Genomic DNA, 22071 nt, shown 5'->3' on the forward strand with positions numbered 1-22071 from the left:
TCATTGCAATTGTGAATTTCGAGTCATTTATCATATTTAAACGGCGAAACTGTAGGTAAACTAATTTATAAAACATCACGTCCTGTATGAAGTCAGTGACCCCCAATGCAAAGCAAATGTATACATGTCAAAGTACGTCCGATTTGAAACACACTGGAGGTTGGATAAGGCGCAGTCAACGAAAGTGTTCTTTCAAAAAAGCTATTCGAGGGAGTAGCATGAAAAGGCGGGAAAATACCGGAAAGACAAGAGAGCGGAGAAAATTCGTATTTCCGTTAAATGTATTTAAGGATTTTTACTGGTATCATATGGGAATTTAGACGTAAAAAATAGCCTTAATATTTGGATACTAACGAATTCCAACTTATGGTCCAGTTAGACTTAAAATACACCACGAATATTCACTTTTGAGATATCATTTTTGGTATGTGTTGGTTCTTGGATTTCTAAGCTTAGTCGTCCTGTACTTCGTTTAGTAATTCGAACTTCCCAGTTTGCGTAATAAGGGAGAGTTCCGCGATTTTGACATCGAAAATACCTTTGCTTCATTATTTGCTGAGGGACGACCGCTTAGGTACGTGCTCTGTAACTTACAGCACATGAACATAAAAACGTTAGGTAATCAAACAAAAATGACGTTGTACTAAAGTCCAAGAAGTACGTTCAAGGTCTTCATTTTTTTCGTAGCATAAAAACGATTTACTCGGGATATAGTCAATATAGGAATCTGAATCAGTTAGGCCCTGAAAATAGCGTCATCCCACAGTACTCCATTACTGAACGTAGTTCACATAACAATCTTATGCCTACAAATCATCCCTTAATTATTGACATGTTGTTACTAGCTTATACTAAAACAAGCCAGTAGGCTGGTTGGCGATCGGCTTCGCTCACGGTGCACGGTAGGCACCAAGCACCATATACGAAGTTCGCCAAAAAAACACTCAAGTATTTAGAAGTCATTATATTTTATTGCTAGGACGTATTCTGCTGTTAAATTTAGTATTTTCAACCGTTTTGCGATAGTATTTTCTAGATTGAAGGCAGCATTTACAGTTCATTCAAAGTTCAAAAGTTGCGTTGGGACTACGTTGATACAGTTTAACAATGTCGGCGCCGGTGATCAGTGTGCAACGTAGCCAAAATAAAAAGCATGATCATTTGAACTCGGCTATAATTACAACACTGGTAGGAGGTATCAAATTTGGGGCGAAAGTATTCAGTTTTTGACTGTTGCAATAACAGTGGTGGGCCAGGATATTTTTCCAATTAGTGACGGTACGACCTACCTGTCAAGTTTGAACAAAATCAGCCAAGCCAAAAAAATCACAGAAGAGTTAAAAGTCGTTGCTGATGAAAAATTACCTCCAATTTGAGGTAAATTTTCTCGGTAATGAAAATAGACATGAGAAAAACAAACAGTATATTTTTGCCTAAACCAAAGCGGAGTATAATGAGCTCCGTGCTTTTTAATCGTAGAAATGTAGGATGAGATACATTTGGCGCGAATGTATTAAAAAAAGAATATGTGTTCAGATTTTACAACCTAACTACAGTGAAGGTGTGATTTGCCTGCCAAGTTTGAACCAAATCGGCTCAGCCCAAAAAAATCACAGAAGAGTTAAAAGGTCATTCCTAGTGAACAGTTACCCCAACTTTGGGGTCAAATTTCACGGTAATGAAAAATAATAAATTCAAATAGTAACTTTGTGCCCACACCCAAGCTGAGTAGATGAGCTATGTCAGGGGTGTTTTATCCCAAATTTGTAGAAGATGCATTTGGCGCGAAGCTATACAAAAACAGTTTTTTTTTGGCTGTTGCTATGGCAACGGTGGGCCAAATTTATTTTCAGATTTTTTCCATCAACTAGAGTGAAGGTGTGACCTACCTGCCAATTTTGAGCAAAATCGGCCAAGCCAAAAAAATCACAGAAGAAATAATACGTCAAAACACTGGAAATCACACACACACATACAAGCCGGTAGGCTGGTTGGCGATCCCCTCCGCTCAAAAACAAGCAACATGTTGTTGGCTGCTTCCATGGTGTGGCATAAACGTGAAGCTAACGTCGGTTTATAACTAATACGAAGTTCGCAAACACCATTCAGTCTTTAGAAGTCACTTAGTTTATTACTAGGACCACAGTAGAGTAGTAGAGTGACTGTGCTAGGAAGTATTCTGTTGTTACATTTTTGATTTCCAACCGTTTTGCGATAGCATTTTCTAGAATGAAGCGTTTCCTGTAAATGCTGGAAAGGGAATAACGAAATGGTAAATATTTACCTAAATTGCAGTGTGTTGACCTTCATAAGAATATACTTCATAATGCAAAACACTAGTCATGGTGAGTTATTTAAATATACGACTCCTGATCGAAAAATATGACCACAGTCCAGAATTTCAGACGGATATTAAGCAACCTAAGAGCATATCAGAAGCATTTACTTTCAAATATAAATCAAAGAAAGCTTAGAAAGAACTCCCATGTGCTGAGAGTATTGGAGACACATTAAATATAATTTGAAATTACTTAGCTGAAAACTAATTATGCAAATCAGAAAATTAACATGAACAGATTTGATTGTAAAACTAATGAGGTCTGCGCAATGTAACAAAAACTCTATGTACCAAGTTTAATTGAAATGTGATTAGAACCAAAAAATTATGAATTATTATGCTAATTGGGGAAATAATATGAACAGAGTTTTACCCCAAACTAATTAGGTTTGTACATTGTCCTAGAGCATCTTTGTACTAAGTTTCATTAAAATGGAAATTAGTACTTTAGATATCAGTGTGAAAGCTTAAAATTGGTTAATTATGCAAATTGGGTAATTAATATGTACAGATTTTAACCCACAATTATCCAGGTCTGTCTATTGTCCTACAGCATCCATGTATAAACATTCATTGATATGTGATGATTACCGGTAGTACCTGAGATATCAGTGTGAAAGTTGGAAATTGGTTAATTATGCAAATTAGGTGATTAATATGCACAAATATTTACCAAAAACTAATTGGGTCTCTGCATAATTTTAGATTCATTGAAATGTGATGATTAGTACTTTAGATATCAGTAGAAAAGCTGAAAATTAATTATGCAAATTAGGTAATTAATATGCACAATTATTTACCCTGAAACTAATCAGGTCTCTGCATAGTCCTAAAGGATCTATGTACCAAGTTTCATTGAAATGCAATGATTAGTACTTGAGATACCTGTGGAAAAGCTGAAAATTAACTAATTATGCAAATTAGGTGATTAATATGCACAAATATTTATCCGAAACAATCAATCTCTGCATAGTCCTTGAGTATGTAAGTACCAAGTTTCATTGAAATGTAATGCTCACTACTTATATTAAAAGCTGAAAATTAATTAATTATGCAAATTAGGTAATTACATGTACTGATATTACCATAAAAACTATCAGTGTCATATGACATCTATGTACCAAGTTTCATTGAAATGTGATGATTAGTACTTGAGATATCAGTGGAAAAACCGAAAATTGACTAATCATTATGCAAATTAGGTAATTAGTATCCACGGATTATTACCAAAAACTAATCAAAACCTAGCATTAGTTCAGAAAATCTATGTACCAAGTTTCATCAAAATCCAATGGGTGGTTCTTTAGATATCAGTGGAACAGTCATAGAACAGCTAAAAATTAGCTAATTATCATGCAAATTAGGTAATTAACGAGCATGGATTTTAACCAAAACCTAATCAAAACCTAGCATTAGTTCAGAGCATCTATGTACCAAGTTTCATCAAAATCCAATGAGTGGTTCTTTAGATATCAGTGGAACAGTCATAGAACAGCTAAAAATTAGCTAATTATCATGCAAATTAGGTAATTAACGAGCATGGATTTTTACCAAAACCTAATCAAATCTGCGCATTGGCCCAGAGCATCTATGCACCAAGTTTCATCAAAAACCGATGTATGGTTCTTGAGATAGCAGTGGAACAGTCGGACACACATACACACATACACACACATACACACATACAGACACACTAACTGCAAAGACTCCCATTTTGTGCTTCGCACATGGTAGTCAAAAAAGAACTGCAGTCAAAAGTCAAGAATGCCAGCAAATAAAGGACTCTGTCCCACAATCCTTTGCGTGCGTTATTACGGACACGCGCAAAAAACTGTACCACGCTTGTCAAATCTGGGTCAAATATAAGTACGCTGCTATCTTGCCACAGATTGTTTAGTAGTGGAGTGTTCGGTGACCATTGAATTAGCCCGTGATTCATATTTTATGTGTATTAATTTATTCATCAATTTTCGTAACTGACAGTACTGCCCAAATTTTAGTCAAAAAAAACGCAACTGGTGAAACGGAAGAGCATCGCCTGGCGATGGACGCAGGGCTCTTTGGCAACGACCGCATAGAGGTCAAAATACGCGTTCTATTTTTACGCGTTAAATTTGGCTCTTCCGTTTCGCCCCCACCGGAATGTTCTACTTTCGCAGCCTAATCGCAGGTTTTTCGAAAAACGTCGAAAAAACACAAGAATTAGTAGAAATGTGTCTGTTTTGGGCGGATTATTGATAGAGAATAATGTCTTTATTACAAAAATGCTGAAAAACCGTGAGTTGTTGCCTTAGTTATTTTTTTATTGGCGAAAAACTGCGAACTCGGCAAATTTGGTTGCACAACTTCCCTTTATCATATACACCCAGCGACACCGATGCCAGCTGACTGTGTACAAAACTGGTAGGAGGTAATACATTTGGGGCGAAAGTATTCAAAAATCAGTCTTTGGATGTTGCAATGGCAGTGGTGGGCCAGGATTTTTTCCCAATTAGTGACGGCACGACCTACCTGTGAAGTATGAACAAAACCAGCGGAGCCGTTGCTGGTGAAAAGTTAAATTTCTCGGTAATGAAAACAGATATCAAAAATTAAAATAGTAACTTTGTGCCCACACTCAAGCTGAGTAGAATGAGCTATGTCTGAAGTGTTTTATCCCAAATTTGTAGGAGGAGATACATTTGGCGCGAAGCTATCCAAAAATCAGTTTTTTTGCTGTTGCTATGGCAATGGTGGGCCAAACATTTTTTTCAGATTTTTCCTTATAACTAGGGTTAAGGTGTGACCTACCTGCCAAGTTTGAAAGAAATCGGCCAAGCCAAAAAAATCACAGAAGAAATCATAAGTGAAAACACTGGAAATGTACACACACAGACACACAAAACGACAAAAGTGATTATAAGGGCAATCCTAGCGGAGCGGATCGCAAACAAAAGTGATTATAAGGGCAATCCTAGCGGAGCGGATCGCCAACAAAAGTGATTATAAGGGCAATCCTAGCGGAGCGGATCGCCAACAAAAGTGATTATAAGGGCAATCCTAGCGGAGCGGATCGCCAACAAAAGTGATTATAAGGGCAATCCTAGCGGAGCAGATCGCCAACAAACCTACAAAAGTGACTATAAAGGCAATCCTAGCGGAGCGGAACCACAAAAAGTGATTTTAAAGGAAATCCTAGCTGAGCGGGTCGCCAATATGTTATTTACAGTACTAACAAATTCCCACTTCCGGTCCGATTAGAATTAAAATACACCACGAATATTCACCTTTGAGATTTTTGGAATGTGTTGGTTCTTGGATACTTCAGCTTCGTCGTTCTGTACTTCATTTAGTAATTCGAACTTCCCAGATTGTGTCAAATCAGAGAGTTTCTTGGTTTCGATATCGAAACCGCCATGGCTTAATTATTTGCTGGGGCGGCCGCTTAGATACGTGCTCTGCAACTTGCAGCGCATGAACCTAAACATGTTAGGTAATCAAATTCAGGGGAAGTTGACAATCCATAATACTGCTAAATCACCAGTTGTGAACTTTATCAGGATTCCCGTATGGAGTTACACATCATTCTAGCAAGGAAAAATATTGATTTACTGTTGTGCAGGTTATATAATAAAATATGAAATAATCAATATTTCATTTTTGTTAGTATATCTTTATTTATTAAAATATGTGCACATTATATCTAATTGGGGTGGGTTTCGCCAAGCAAGTTTATAAAATTATAAACAAATATTTTCGTAAATAACACTGACCACGAAATACGCCTTTGAGAAGTATTACTGAATACTTTATATTGCAATTTCTTTCAATTTGAATTAGTTGTATTGCAATGCATTAGTAATAATAATAATACGCAAAATTACGGCACGCTGTAACGTATGGCGTTATTATTATTATTATTATTATTATTATTATTATTATTATTATTATTATTATTATTATTATTATTATTATTTTTATTTATATCAGTACAGTAGCAATAACAGTATACCGGTAATAAATAAGTATAACTAATGTAAATATATACATTCCTTTATTTCATTGTTGAGACTGAGTTATACAGTTTGTTACGTGCTACAATTTATCTATATTGGAAAACGGTTATGGGGATTATTAATTTCAATAAACTATATTCAACTATCCTTTGCAACACCAATAAGATCATAATGGTAATGTTTATTGGTCTTTGAAACTAGAAGCATTATCAGAGCATGGGTCTTATTTTGGAACTCCTGCTAGGAGGGTATTCCCAGAATAGTGCCAGTTGTTAAAGAAACATAAAACTTTAATTCTCAACAAGGATGAAAGGACCAGTCACAGAGACAAAGCCCTACTCCACGCGAAACCCTACAGACACGAAACCCAATTACCGCGAAAGCCACTCACCGCGAAGCTACTAGTAAAATCAGTAAAATGTACCGAAGAAGTAATCGTTGTTAAAACCATTAAATTTAAATCGGGTACCAGCGAGATCGATTTATCTTTTTTCACACCAGAGTCGCGGCAGTCAAAATTATACATTCTTCATTTTCGTCGCGTATTTTGCCTCTGTTTTTTCAGACGTTACTATTGTAAATAACATATGTTATGAAACATAATATAATGTGTTTGTGGATTTGACATAACAGGAACTATTATTAAAAGTCGCATTTTTTTCTGTTTTATTTTTTGGATAATATTCAGAAAAGGTGTTCACATTTACTTAATGTTATATTGGCAGCGTCATCGTAGACTTGCGTCATTTGGCCCTCTTCACCCCCATGACTAACGAAAGTAAATACGTATAATAGCCAAATAGTTCGTTGATCGTCAGTGTCAAGTCATGCACACCTACTATTGTTTATTTCATTCTTACATAGCGTGACAGTTTATAGAAGTGTTTGTTTGACAATGGTTTGACCTCTAAACATGTTAACAATAACACTAGCAAAATGGGCGACCTCCCTATTTGCATTTGTAATAAATACTAGTGACCTCAGGTAAGTAATAAAAAATACCATAACTCAATTGAACATGTACACGATTATAGTTGACAGACGTCACGAGTTGAAGAAACGTCCACTAGGCTGGGGGATCCGATTATAAAAGAGTCGATTCGTTTATATACTGGCAGTTCGGAAACTGGTTGATATGTGTTGGTGAAAACAGCGAATGGGGCGAGCCATCCACGAAACAAACCACAGTAGAATTCGACTTGTGAATTCACGCACATAGTGACGTAGTCGGGACTTTCAACAAGACCCAAAATACATTTTAGTAGGACGGAGCTGAGCAACAGCGGAGAGAACAACGCAGTTTGTTATCGGTATTTGGTTTGTTTGCTCATATATAGTATACGCAGGTATGGAAACCCTTGACAATAAGGAGCAGCTTGGGCTCGGCGTGGGTCCTGTGCCAGTGACTGACAACTACATTATGAACAACTCGCCAGTGTGTGTATCGCAGTGTAGCGTTGAAAATGCTCCAACAACTTTAGTGAAAGGTACAGTGGAGTCTATATTTATGCAGGTCAGAGACGCGTCCGGTGATCGAATCAGATCGCCCCAGGAGATAAAGGCGAGGATAAGGAAACCGGATACAGCTTGGGTAGAAATTGAAGTGGAGGAAAAAAACGACAAGACGTTTATAAACGTGCTTGGGTGTATTGAGGGCGTACATCAAGGAGAAATCACTGTCGCCGGTCAGCATTTTCCTGGTTCGCCCTTCGAGTTTAGTGTCGTGCGGGGAATGGTGAGAACATTCGGTGCTCCGGGAAGAGGGGAAGGACAGTTCCGTTACCCATGGGGCATTACTGTTGATAGGAACGGTGACGTCATAACAGCGGATCGGTACAATGACCGGCTACAGATCCTAGATAAAAACGGCAACTGTAAAAAGTTAATAACGTTTTCGCAGTTTCAGCATCCGTTTAAACCTGGTGACATTACAATATCTGACGATAATCATTACTTCAGCTTAGATTATATAAATAAACAAGTTGTTGTTAGTGACGATGAGGGGACCTTTATAAGAAGCTTCGGAAAAGAAGAGCTAAAAGATCCTTACGGTATCGCAATCAGTCCGATAGATGGCGCTGTTTACGTCTCGGATTGGGAAGGATACAGCATTCGTATTTATAACCAGTTTGGCATTTACACAAAGTCATTCGGTGGAAAAGGAAAGAAAGAAGGACAGTTTTTGTATCCTTCTGGCATCGCTTTTAATGGTGACGGTTTGTTATTTGTATCTGACAATTGTAACCACCGTGTCCAGGTATTTGATGTCTGTAACCAATTTCTCTACTCCTTTGGTTGCTATGGAAGTAACAACGGAGAATTCAATTGCCCTAAAGGATTAGCAATAGACGCGGAAGGACACATATATGTGAGTGACTATAACAGGATACAGAAATTCACCTCAAGTGGTCGCTTTTTATCTCGGGTTGATCGCGACAGTGATGGTATTAGTCTTCCAACATGCATTGCGGTTACTTCCGATGACCCGCAAAAAGTTCTTGTCGTTGACAGCAGCAACCATTGCATCAAAGTGTTTGTAGAATAGCCCGGATGTAAAACAAGAAAGCGCGAGGATTTGGGATCTCAAATTTAATTAACATCCGGAATTCGAAAGCATGTCGTCAATATAACCATTAAATAAAGGAAGGCAGTTACGACAGACATCATTGTTTCGTTCATACTTAATATTTAATTTAATTTATTGTTACGTTCGTCTCACACAGGGTATGGTAGGGTGCATTTTATTTTTGTTCAGTTGCTTGTATACATATTACACATATTATTTTACTGGATGTATATATTATTAACTTTTAGTTGCAAATAATACTTGACCAGAAATTATATCTGTGGTCTGTCTGGTCCCCAGGTCACCGTGGCAAAACATTAGTTTCACATCAGAACATTATACATATAAACAAATTATAATATAATTTACAGTTATGATGAAATTAATAAATGTATATATTATTAACTTTTTGTTGCAAATAATACTTGACCAGAAATTAAATCTGTGGTCTGTCTGGTCCCCAGGTCACCGTGGCAAAACATTAGTTTCACATCAGAACATTATACATATAAACAAATTATAATATAATTTACAGTTATGATGAAATTAATAAAATTCAAGTTACCGACCAATCATTAATTTGTTTTGTGTTTCTAATGAATTGTGACTAATTAATTAAATTTTTAGTTATTGCTGATCGTTGTATTTTCGTGCTTTTAGGTTATATGTTAAGAAATGAAGCCCGCCCCACACGTCCGACTTGTGTTTCTGTCAAACTCAACTATTGACCATGTGGCATTACAAATCAGAAAATTTGTCATAATTTAGAGATATATTGTCACGTGACGCACCAGACTACCAGTTATTGAATCTATAAAGGTAGAAACTCACTGTTCATAACTATAGACAGTAGTGGCCGCATTTTTTGTTTCACTTTACCAAATACAACTTAATTGAAAAACAAATGCACCACTTTCGAGTAGTATTATAAGATCTTGGTGGTTCAGAAAAAAATGTTCACAAAGAAGTGAAATCAAAAACATAAATAACTAAACTAAATAAAAAAAAAAAACAACTGCGGGAATTAAAAAAACAGCCTGAGTGCCCATTTAAAGTAAAACCCCTGGACCACAGTTTCCAGGCGGGTTATGTGACTCAGAACACGTACATCTTTCCTGCGGCGCCCGCCACATTTCCTAAAATAATAGGGTCGATCGCGTAAGGCAATGTTCCTTACTGGTGCGTCCAAAGTGAAACAATCATAGAAGGGCCAACATCACGGTTTTGTATAGTTAATTTCCCGACCATAAGCGTGGCTGTTACACGACTACTATTTATACCACGATTCATAACACGACGAAAACTTGAAATAAATGTACGCACTGCTTCGTATGTTGTATAATGCAAAAAAACTATTCAGTGCATTATGGAGCATATCATTTGAAGACGAATCAAACGAATCCTTCATAGAATAGAGGGTTATATGTAATAGAAGCAATGTGATGTAACTAGCAATCTGAATACGGAAGTCATGGTTCGAACGCGCCCTGGTCAACACTTACGTTAGTTCATTCTCTTTCATCTCCAAACTTTCAAACATTGACGCCTGGCCAAGCCGAAATACACGAAGATTTAGTAAATCGTTATTACGAAGGTTCTGGCGTAATTATGGATGTATATGTTGAAACTGTGTTTATTACTAATATGCATATGTCGTGTTCGTCGTACTTTCATTAGTATGAGGTCATACAATCAGAATACCGAAAATGTAAAAAAAAAATATGGTATATTGTTATTGATATGATAGTATCGTTAAAATGTTATGCCTTGTTATCCCGTGTTAAGCTGGCGTGTTTTAATCGGGGGGGGGGGGGGTTACTCACATATTTAAAGTATACATGTATGCGCCGATTTTCACGGTCGAGTCAATTTTTAGGCAAAAAACGCTCAGATGCGCCCTCAACGTCGAAATATGTCGTAACATGTTCGGTAGTGAAAACTTTGAATTCTTATCATCCTTACATCCAGATTTGCTAGAAAGTACCAAAACAAAAATGGTAGTAAGAATTTTGATAAGAAGTAAGAACATTAAGAATTCTCTAGAATCCGAATGCCATGACTACTGGTAGCAATTCAGTCTTGGACAGTGTCAACCCCGGATCCACCCTCGTTAAGTAATTTAAACGAGCTTGTGGACATGTAAAGTTTAAAAACGATGTTTCGATTTTCACTGTGTTTATTTTACATTGGAATTAGTATTTGTATCAAGGTACGCAGTGTCCCTATTTTGATAGCATAACTTATATTTCAAACTATTTAGGGGTCATGTACATGAATGAGTTTTTTAACATGTTTAAACCATTTTGTCTGATGTCACATCTTGATGAAAACAGTAGGATACGATTTATCACATAATAAAAACGTTGTTTTGCTCAAACATAGCAGTATTCGTTCGATAGTTAAATGAAAATACCACTGCGCATGCGCTTTAAATTACCTATACGTACATGTACAGGTAAATGGCCATAAATACAGGACGCATTAGCGTTTTCATTGGTTCAAATAACGAATACGTTTGTTTCCCAAACATCTCTATAATTTTAATGATACTCTACAGGTTTTATCAGAAAACTAACTTGTATAATTATCAGTGGAATATTAGCGCATACAACCATAGACCCTCCAATAGATACAACCCGGTTTTATTTTAAATGGCGGACTGGCACATTTAAAGGGATTACTCAGCTGTGTGTCGTTGTGACGTCACAGGACGCGCTGTCTCAGCACTCCTTGCGCGATATGCGTTGGATCAGCTTGGAGAGGGAGCCAATCTGCAGTGTCAATGAGCTGGGTGTATTTATGCAATATTCACTGTTTACTGTTTTCCACAACTAGACCAACCCGCACTTTTTATTTTTATTTAAAAAAAGATAGAGTTGCTTAATCGTAGGCTTTATGTGTTTGCAAGAGTTTACATTGTCATTTATCGCGTTTATCGCGAGTTTACTCTAACAATGAGTCTAGAATCGTAACGCGAACTTAGAAAATACCCCTGGATACTTGATAGAAATGTCGATGGAAAATCAGGAAACAAATAATGATAATAAACAGTACTGATCGATCGATTTATTTGGATTTTCACCCCTCAAGTGATTGTGCCTTTCGGGTATAGTGATAGTGAGAATTCTGTCATAAAGAAATAAATGTTGACTAAAATTAAGCGACAAAGCACAACACTTAACTGACATACACTTTTAGTGTAATAAATGGGTACACCCACTCATTGAATAGTATGTGTTGAAGAGATATTTTTCTTGAGATTAATACAATACCTAAAGCTGACTATACAATGAATCCTCAAAAAATGTTATCGCTTTATAACAGTTTCAGAATTACCCGTATTTACTATTTAGATAGTTGTAATCGTGTTATCCAGTTTAGACTTTAGCTCTTCCCTCCCCCGCATTAGACGTTCATTGGTTCGACCCAGATCCGAACTCATTACGTATTCAATATGGCGCGAATGTTGTGATCGCTAACCTTTTGTGTTCGCCCTGAACACGGCTGTGATCACCGGACAAATTCCGGATAAGCTCCAAGCTACCCGTGTACACGAGCTGTGCGAGCTATGGTGGATCGACTGAGGACCATATTACAAGCAGATCATAGTTTTCACGGCGCCGATTTTATTTTATTACGACAGAACCGTACTGGCGAAAATGCCCCTGACGCTGGAACGTCGAAGGTATGTATCCCATATCGCTCTAGGCATGTATGTGGCAATAGCTTTTGTAAGATTTAAATAGGACCATGTTTACTCTTCCGGGCGATCAAGCCCATACCCTTATGTTTATGCACTTTCCTGTATATGTCTACCGTTATATAGAAGACCTATCAGCCCCCCGTGGAGCGCCGGCACGTTGCGACCACTGACTGATCAACCTGTTCCATAGAAAGTTCATCCGAGTCAATGATAAATAAAAGTTTGTTTCAGGAGGATAAACCGACTGAACGACACACTTGTTATAGTAGTATATTCGCACATGTACGTCCATGGTTATCGATATATTTTGAATTAAAGTTTTTTTCATTCATTGATTTTATTTCGATTTGATCGTGAGTGAGTCACCCATTCCACCAATCAGCTGTGGATAGGCTGTACGATGACTATACACTTTCTTATATTATTTCCGTTCACCTATAAATCACCGGTATTTAAATCAATAATGAGAAGTAACGGGCATCCCGGAACATATGACACCTAATAAAATAGATCATTTAATATAAACGTGCTACTGTATTAGTTTCATGTCCTTTTTTTCGCTTATTTTGGTATCGCCTGGATCTCTCACGTGAGTTCACCTGATTTGCGTTTCTCAGTAAACAGGAAGCAAAAGCCCCTCCCCTAATTTAATAATGTAACTTTTCCAAAAAAACACAAAAGATCAGGAACAGTTGCAAAAAATTGGTTAGTGAATTCGGCCGTGCTGGTTCCTCGCCCTGCATAGTAATTTGCTGTAAATATAGAAAGCTTATGGTTTTATCCAGTTGAGTGGTATCCATTGTACAATTGCATGGTTGAAAGAATGTCATTATTTCGTTTTCAAATTGTTGAGTTATACTGGTATGGCATTCTCAGTCAATTCTCAGTATGAAAATACTTTACTTCAAACTTTCTACAAATCCTATAATGGCATACTGATATTATTTTCTCTGGTTTGATTATTGTAACAGTTAGCAACAGTTCCATAAATCGTTATATTTTCCACAATATTAATTAACTTGTGGTTTGTTTTCCATTGCCTTTGCTGGAATAGATGGAAAATGAAAAAAATGTCTGTCATTATGGTCATTGTCGTCGTTGTTAACATTACTTTTTTGATTACAAACAATCCTGCCAGATTTGGGTGCACTACAAAATCATGATTTCATGGTATTGAGAAAAAATTTACATAATGATTCCATTCTTGGGGCAATCCTAAATTTTCATTTAGATAAGCTCCACACTTCATGTTTACTTGATGTTTAAAATTAACTTTTCTTAGAATAATTAGTTTTAAACTACCGGTACTGTTTGTTATTGGTGGCAATAGTGACACAATCTTAATGTAAGTTGCCATGACAACTAGCAGGGCTAGTGAAAGCCTAGCCATTGATGACTGATATAAAATTATATTTTCATGAAAAATATATAAAAATATTAACAACACACATTTATTGATTTAGAAAATCAAATATAATTTCTTTTTTTCATGATGATCATTTTAAAATTTCACAATTCTCAAAAAAATTATTTTGAGTCTAAGATTCTGTAATCTGTTAGAAAAAATAATCCTTTTTTAAATTTGACAAGTATTCACTATGTCAGTTTCAGATGTGAAATCTAACTATACTCTCTTGTCATCAAAGCTTTGTACATTGTTGAATTGCATTGATTTTGTTCTTCTATTAGAAATGACCTAAATATAAAATGGTGTGTGAAAAAAATCACAATCAAACAACATGTACAGACAAGATTGATGCATTGTTTTTCATATGAACTTAGTATTCTCAAAAGTTTTTCACAACTACAACACAAATCTGTGACTGTATCATTTTTGTGCTTGCTTTTATGATCGTCCATATCAAATTACCTCATGAATATTTGATGGGTGATGTAATGTATTATGACACTATTCACTCAACTCAAAGAAGAGGTGTGACCAATCAGATTCACCTTCTATTTTTTGCAATGGAAAAGATGATATATCTTAGAGGATTCTTGCTATAAGAGTACATGTATCTTACAAATATTGATCTGATAGTGATGAACGTGTTAAACTTGACACTGGCCCCAATAAATCGTTTGTTCTTTTATGTATTGTACATTTCTATTCACATTGTTATACCATTTTCAGGCTATTTGTCGAGTGAATGTATACTTTTGTAAACCTTTACTGCTTGGTTCATTGTGTGTCTGTGTGGTAGCGGTGTAGTGTTGAAAACACGGGTTTAGATCACCGACAATGATCATAATCCGATCTGAGTTTATTGTAACTAAATGTATATACATGTAAGTAAATAATTGTGTGATTAGAGAAAGCTGCAAAACTTACCAATCCAACTATTTTCGTAGGTGTTATTTTGGATTTAGTCTTTTGGACTCAGACTCATTTCCGCTTCACAAATTGCAATAAAAGCTAAGACTAAATCATTTTATCAACTTGTCAGATAAGTCCTACAGCGATTAAGACGATTTATGTTGGATACATTTGTGTAGTCCTATATATATACTATTTTATGTTCCCATAAATTGGCATTGTAGGAAGAATCTTATCAGTAATTTGGTAAAATAATATCTCAATTAGTACCACATGTTTTTTTGGTGGCTGTGAATAAATGTTTGACTTGACCTCAGAAGAAAATATTGACATACCAAATTTACTGTAATAGAAGCGCATCTTGAATAAAAGCGCCTAAAAACGAAAAAATACAATTTGTTTTATACAAATGTACTAAATCATTAATATATTACTTATTTTGACCATAAAAACACTTCAGTAATTTGCATAAATGCATGCATGTTACAAATAGAGCAAATATTATATACATATTATTTTTTCTACTTACGAAGAGCTATAGATTTACATACATGTACACATGTTAAAAACCCAACCGCTGAGACTTTCGACATATGTTACATTACATCGTAGTAATCTTTGAACAAGCATCTCTTAAAATCAGAATTATGTATATTTTGCCCATACTTGTGTTCGCCACTCGTACACCCACATCACGGTATTCAAAAATACATGAAGGTGGGTCTCTGAGCTGAGGGTTAATGAAGTTTATTTAATCCATTCAGATAGCCTGACTAATCATAATCTCTCCAGTATTAGATTACAGCTAGTAGCAATGGAGTAATGTTTAATGATTTGTGCAGTATGGTTCTTGCTGGGAATGTTTAGATAAAAGCTTCTGTAAGTTCAGCAAGCGCTCAACCATTTCATCGATTGTTAACAGTTTTGTTGTCGTCTGGTTAAATTCTCTGCGAATTCTTTGCCAATTTAGATGTTTTTGTGTTGGTCAATTTGTCTCACAAAGTGAAACCATACATTTATTTCTTGTATATGATGATGAAAGATTTGTTTTACTGAAAGAGTAAATTCAATTCATGTGTTAATTTGTATCACCTGTTTACTGCTGTCTGGAGAATGCTGTATAATAGTCATTATGGCATGTCTGGCGTAAAAAAGATTTATTGATCGTATGGTATTGAATGCATGTGTAGGTTGTGCATGCAACAGCTGAGGAATCATGACGGCATTCCCCTCCCCGGTAATTTCAATCAATATTGTTATTGTCTAAAAATAGAATTGATACAATCATATAACATTGTTCAGTTCGAAAAACTGATCAAATACGAATTTACGAACACAGGTGATAAAATTGTTTGAATCTTAACTGCGTTGATTTGTTGAAAAATCATAAGAAAGTTTACCAGCCAAACAAATTCTTTGCCATTAATTCAGCATCACAAAATATATTTTAGTTCTTATTGATTTGTTTATTTGTTTGTATAGAACAAACATCTTCATCAATAATTTATCATATTACCTAATGCTTATTTATTTTATTTGGGGAGGTGATCATTTTACAAATAAATGTAATGTCAATGTCATGTATTCTTGAGGTATTTTGTTCAATACTTTATAATTGGTTACTATAGTAACCATCTTTATGAGGAGATAAAAATGAGATAATTCAAATATGATAATGTTTAATCCTCTTCATAGTCTGAGTTTTCTCACGTTGGGTCTGTTAGGCAAATGTTTGAATTTTTCTCTAAATTTTGGTTGTTTCAGATTACTTTTAGACCAAATTTGATATTTTGAGAAGATTACGTTCAGGCATTATGAATATGTCTGGAATGGCTGCAGATTTTTTTTATAAAGTCTAAGTTAATACATGTACATGTATGTAGGGTGCATTGGCCTATTTGTTGTACTGAGTATGCTGGAGCTCGTTAGTAGATTATAGCTTTAATTACTATTGATTAATTTTCATATTTAGATATTTTTACGCAGTACAGCTGTAACATGGCTTTGTTCAGAAGTCTTAATTTAGTTTTATCAAATTTTTAAGGTGTCAGCTGGTATGTCGTTATGACATTGGTGACAGAATGTAATTTATCTGTCAGATAAAGTTATTTTGATACTAACATGCTCTATATCTCATTGTTGCTAGATATTTACATGATTTCGTATTTTGTTTGCGACTGTAGAGGTTGTCAAAAATATTTGCCAGTTTTACTGTTGTTACGTTTCTAATAGTGAAGAGAGATTTCATAGCCTGTCATTTGTGAGCTTGTTTGCCTGTTTCAAAAGTAAAATACTGTATTTGCTCTATTAATAAAAATGCATTTAAACCTAAAATCATTTTTATTGTATTCTGAAATATTACTTATTTTTTGATCGTAGAAACACCTCAAAGTCAATTTGTTGTAACTCGGCTTTCGTCATTTATACACTCCCATAACATTTTATTTTATTGAGAAAACAACAACAAATAGACAAGAGATTGCATGCAAGTTGTACGTATATTAGAATATATTATCAATTTTCTCAAGCTTCATTTCAAGATTATAAGTGAAAAACATGTTTTTAAAAATTTGTTGTACATTTCGTTAATATTAAAATGTAACCAACGTGGCCACCGATAATACAGAATCAACATGATGAGAACAAAACTGAAGCATATTTATGCTGAATGTGAATGAATCAATGTCCATTGGTTACAGAATACCTAAGCAACAATGGAACCCACAACTGAGCTATGTGTAACAAATATAAATGAGGTTACTTAGGATTACTTCAAAGTTGAGTTTGTGTTGTTTCTTCAATTTGAGCTGTTTTCACCGGCTCCTCAACCGGAGTTCCACAGCAGCTCACGCAGAAATGCATGGCACAGTGGTGCAAACCGTAGCAATGTAGAACATTCATGGCACAGTGGTGCAAACCGTAGCAATGTAGAACATTCATGGCACAGTGGTGCAAACCGTAGCAATGTAGAACATTCATGGCACAGTGGTGCAAACCGTAGCAATGTAGAACATTCATGGCACAGTGGTGCAAACCGTAGCAATGTAGAACATTCATGGCACAGTGGTGCAAACCGTAGCAATGTAGAACATTCATGGCACAGTGGTGCAAACCGTAGCAATGTAGAACATTCATGGCACAGTGGTGCAAACCGTAGCAATGTAGAACATTCATGGCACAGTGGTGCAAACCGTAGCAATGTAGAACATTCATGGCACAGTGGTGCAAACTGTAGCAATGTAGAACATTCATGGCACAGTGGTGCAAACCGTAGCAATGTAGAACATTCATGGCACAGTGGTGCAAACCGTAGCAATGTAGAACATTCATGGCACAGTGGTGCAAACCGTAGCAATGTAGAACATTCATGGCACAGTGGTGCAAACCGTAGCAATGTAGAACATTCATGGCACAGTGGTGCAAACCGTAGCAATGTAGAACATTCATGGCACAGTGGTGCAAACCGTAGCAATGTAGAACATTCATGGCACAGTGGTGCAAACCGTAGCAATGTAGAACATTCATGGCACAGTGGTGCAAACCGTAGCAATGTAGAACATTCATGGCACAGTGGTGCAAACCATAGCAATGTAGAACATTCATGGCACAGTGGTGCAAACCGTAGCAATGTAGAACATTCATGGCACAGTGGTGCAAACCATAGCAATGTAGAACATTCATGGCACAGTGGTGCAAACCGTAGCAATGTAGAACATTCATGGCACAGTGGTGCAAACCGTAGCAATGTAGAACATTCATGGCACAGTGGTGCAAACCATAGCAATGTAGAACATTCATGGCACAGTGGTGCAAACCATAGCAATGTAGAACATTCATGGCACAGTGGTGCAAACCGTAGCAATGTAGAACATTCATGGCACAGTGGTGCAAACCGTAGCAATGTAGAACATTCATGGCACAGTGGTGCAAACCGTAGCAATGTAGAACATTCATGGCACAGTGGTGCAAACCGTAGCAATGTAGAACATTCATGGCACAGTGGTGCAAACCGTAGCAATGTAGAACATTCATGGCACAGTGGTGCAAACTGTAGCAATGTAGAACATTCATGGCACAGTGGTGCAAACCGTAGCAATGTAGAACATTCATGGCACAGTGGTGCAAACCGTAGCAATGTAGAACATTCATGGCACAGTGGTGCAAACCATAGCAATGTAGAACATTCATGGCACAGTGGTGCAAACCGTAGCAATGTAGAACATTCATGGCACAGTGGTGCAAACCGTAGCAATGTAGAACATTCATGGCACAGTGGTGCAAACCGTAGCAATGTAGAACATTCATGGCACAGTGGTGCAAACCGTAGCAATGTAGAACATTCATGGCACAGTGGTGCAAACCGTAGCAATGTAGAACATTCATGGCACAGTGGTACAAACCGTAGCAATGTAGAACATTCATGGCACAGTGGTGCAAACCGTAGCAATGTAGAACATTCATGGCACAGTGGTGCAAACCATAGCAATGTAGAACATTCATGGCACAGTGGTGCAAACCGTAGCAATGTAGAACATTCTGTGACAAAGCTACACCCCCAAGAATAAAACGAAACTCACTGTAATATTATCACTGGTGCATGATTTGAAGATTTTGCCGTTAACTTTGAAATTCACGTTTTTTTCACTTGGGAACTGAACTTAAAGGCCATTCACAGTGAATGGTATAAAGCGGTATTTATATCTGATAGTTGTATATTTATTGTACTAGCAGTGTGAAACCGTTTATGTAAACAGTAGACACTGAGTACTGCATGATGTCAGTCAGTGGTGTTTATATAAACACACTACAATTGAAATAAACTGTGAAATAGCATGCGCTTAACTCCTGATATCACTTGTTGTAAAGCCAGTTGATTAAGAGTGACATTATTATTAATGAACTGAAAGTTATGTCACATTATGACAGAAGTATCGAATAACTTTACAAATAAGTGATATAAATATTAACTTTTTTATAACATGACCAACTCCATTAGTCAAAATGACAAAGAAATCTTGATTTCATATAAATATGTATATGAATCGTATGATAATTTATGCTAATCAGGCATGACATCTGAGCATGCCGAATGTATATTTGCCATTATTATGACCACCGATAGTTTTCAATAATTGACAGAAATATTACTCTTTAATTAAACATTTATTACGAGTTATTGTTATTGCACCATGTGAGTACATTTGTAACTGTTTTTATTGAAATTTTCAAATCTCTGTGATAAAAACGACGCAATTATATGATCAATATAACACATAAAAACTGACGTTTATTGTATATCATGTTTCCCGCTATATGTCATATTTTATAACCAATGAAATCCAAGAATTCACAAGTAAATGAATGTTAATAAATAATTAAATTTGAAAAAAAGACAGGGATTTTTTTTAACAAGGGAACAAGGGCCCTCATGCCATGGCCATGCACCCCCTTACCCTGGGGGGCAGATCTTCTGGCAACCATAAAATTATGAATGACCAGTGATCACATGTGGACACAGTCTTCAACTGTGACCTGTCTAATAATAATTTTGACCCAAGGAAGCCATAGAACGCTCCATTTTAACTGGTAGCACCCAATCTCCCCCACTTAGTGGTGCTGCTGAATTGCAGTGCTCCCTCTTGTATTTCTTTTCAAGAAAAAACCCTGTATATGATTTATATAACACATAAAACTGATGTTTATTGTACCATAGTATCATGTACCTCGCTATGGGTCATATGTGATAACCAATGAAATCCAAGAATTCATCGGTATATGAACGTTAATAAATAAGTGAATTTGAAAAAAGAGATAAAAGTTCAGTACATTTTTAGTGCATCTTTTCTTCAATTTATGCGCATTCAGATCTCACCATACATTTCACATCATAGCTCTAAGATCCCAATAAAGCTTATGTCTGCTCATGAGTGCAACTTGAAATTTGAATGAGTGTGATCGGAACTTGTGCTCAAATCACTTATTCAACTCACAATTTGGTTTGACATATGGCACTCCCGTAATGGGCCGCGTAATTACATTCTATTCACTGAACAGAATACAATTTTCAATTGCAAGAATACCGTCTGATATAAAAATGGGGCTTTTGCGATCATGAAAAAAGAAACTATTGAGTCTCGCCTACCAAACATATAAAGTGATATATATTTGACCCAGAATTTTTTTTATTTCAATTTGTTACAGTTTTTTGATATTAACCTCTTAATGGCAAAGTTAACTTTTCTTATCTTTCACCAAAAAAAACATTTTATTTATCTGAAATTTTAAAAAGCCATTGTAAAATTAATTTCATTTTGTTTAAAATTAACAATGAAAGGGGTTAACATTTAATTCTTAGCAATGTACATGTACGTGTTTTGATCGTTCCAATTATCCGACATGTATATACATACTTGTACAATTGAAGAAAGCTTAGGATGGTCTAATTCCACGATTTGTTTTAACCGCAAACTGATTTGCTGTAAACACTCTGAATTTAAATTGGTTCTCTGATTGGTTCACATTAAACTACATAATGAGTTACTGCCAACTGATTTTGTTATTTCTCAAAGTTATTCTTTCTGAAAATACTTGTATAAAAATATTTATATACTTATCTTAAGTACATGTATGTCAGCTGACTTCGTTGCAAGGTTTTCAAAACTACCATGTTATATTGAGGCCACTCTGATTGAATTTTATGTTTTACAAAAACCTTGATGTTGAGAAGGAGGAATATCTTTTTCTTTTAACGATTTCAAATTCTAGAAAAATGATGCCATTATATCTTCTTTTCTTTTTTGTCAGTTTCTACAAGATCCAGTTTGAAACCTTTGATCAAAATCACTCAATTTTTATCTATTTTCAAAATTTGGAAAATAGCGGGTATTGCACAAAAATGACAAAAGTATTACCAAAATGTTGAAAAAAATGATTTTGTTTTTGATATGATTGAAAAAATAAAATTTTTGTTTTGTTGAAATTAAATGTTATAAACCAAGATTATTTAAAAAAAATATTGAAATATTTTGCTTAATTTCTAAATTCGAGATAATTTATGTGACTTTACGTTTTTTTATTATGGGAATTAACAAATAGGAAACATAATTTTCAAAAAATATTAGATATTTTGTTTAATTTCTAAATTCTAGATAA

General features: G+C 35.7%; 1 protein-coding gene across 1 annotated transcript; it reads left to right on the forward strand.

Moving 5' to 3' along the window:
• The first annotated feature begins 7405 nt into the window (after positions 1 to 7405).
• On the forward strand, positions 7406 to 9534 carry LOC102807645 (uncharacterized). The gene has a single exon (XM_006814503.2). The coding sequence runs from the start codon at positions 7682 to 7684 to the stop codon at positions 8876 to 8878; it is 1197 nt and encodes a 398-aa protein (XP_006814566.1). The 5' UTR covers positions 7406 to 7681; the 3' UTR covers positions 8879 to 9534.
• The last annotated feature ends 12537 nt before the right edge of the window (positions 9535 to 22071 follow it).

The sequence above is a fragment of the Saccoglossus kowalevskii genome, chromosome 22 (genome assembly GCF_978046115.1).
Source record: "Saccoglossus kowalevskii chromosome 22, keSacKowa6.1, whole genome shotgun sequence".
Taxonomy (NCBI): Eukaryota; Metazoa; Hemichordata; class Enteropneusta; family Harrimaniidae; genus Saccoglossus; species Saccoglossus kowalevskii.

Coding starts and splice junctions, on each gene's coding strand:
- LOC102807645 (XM_006814503.2), top strand. CDS start 7,682: ATGGAAACCCTTGACAATAAGGAGCAGCTTGGGCTCGGCGTGGGTCCT.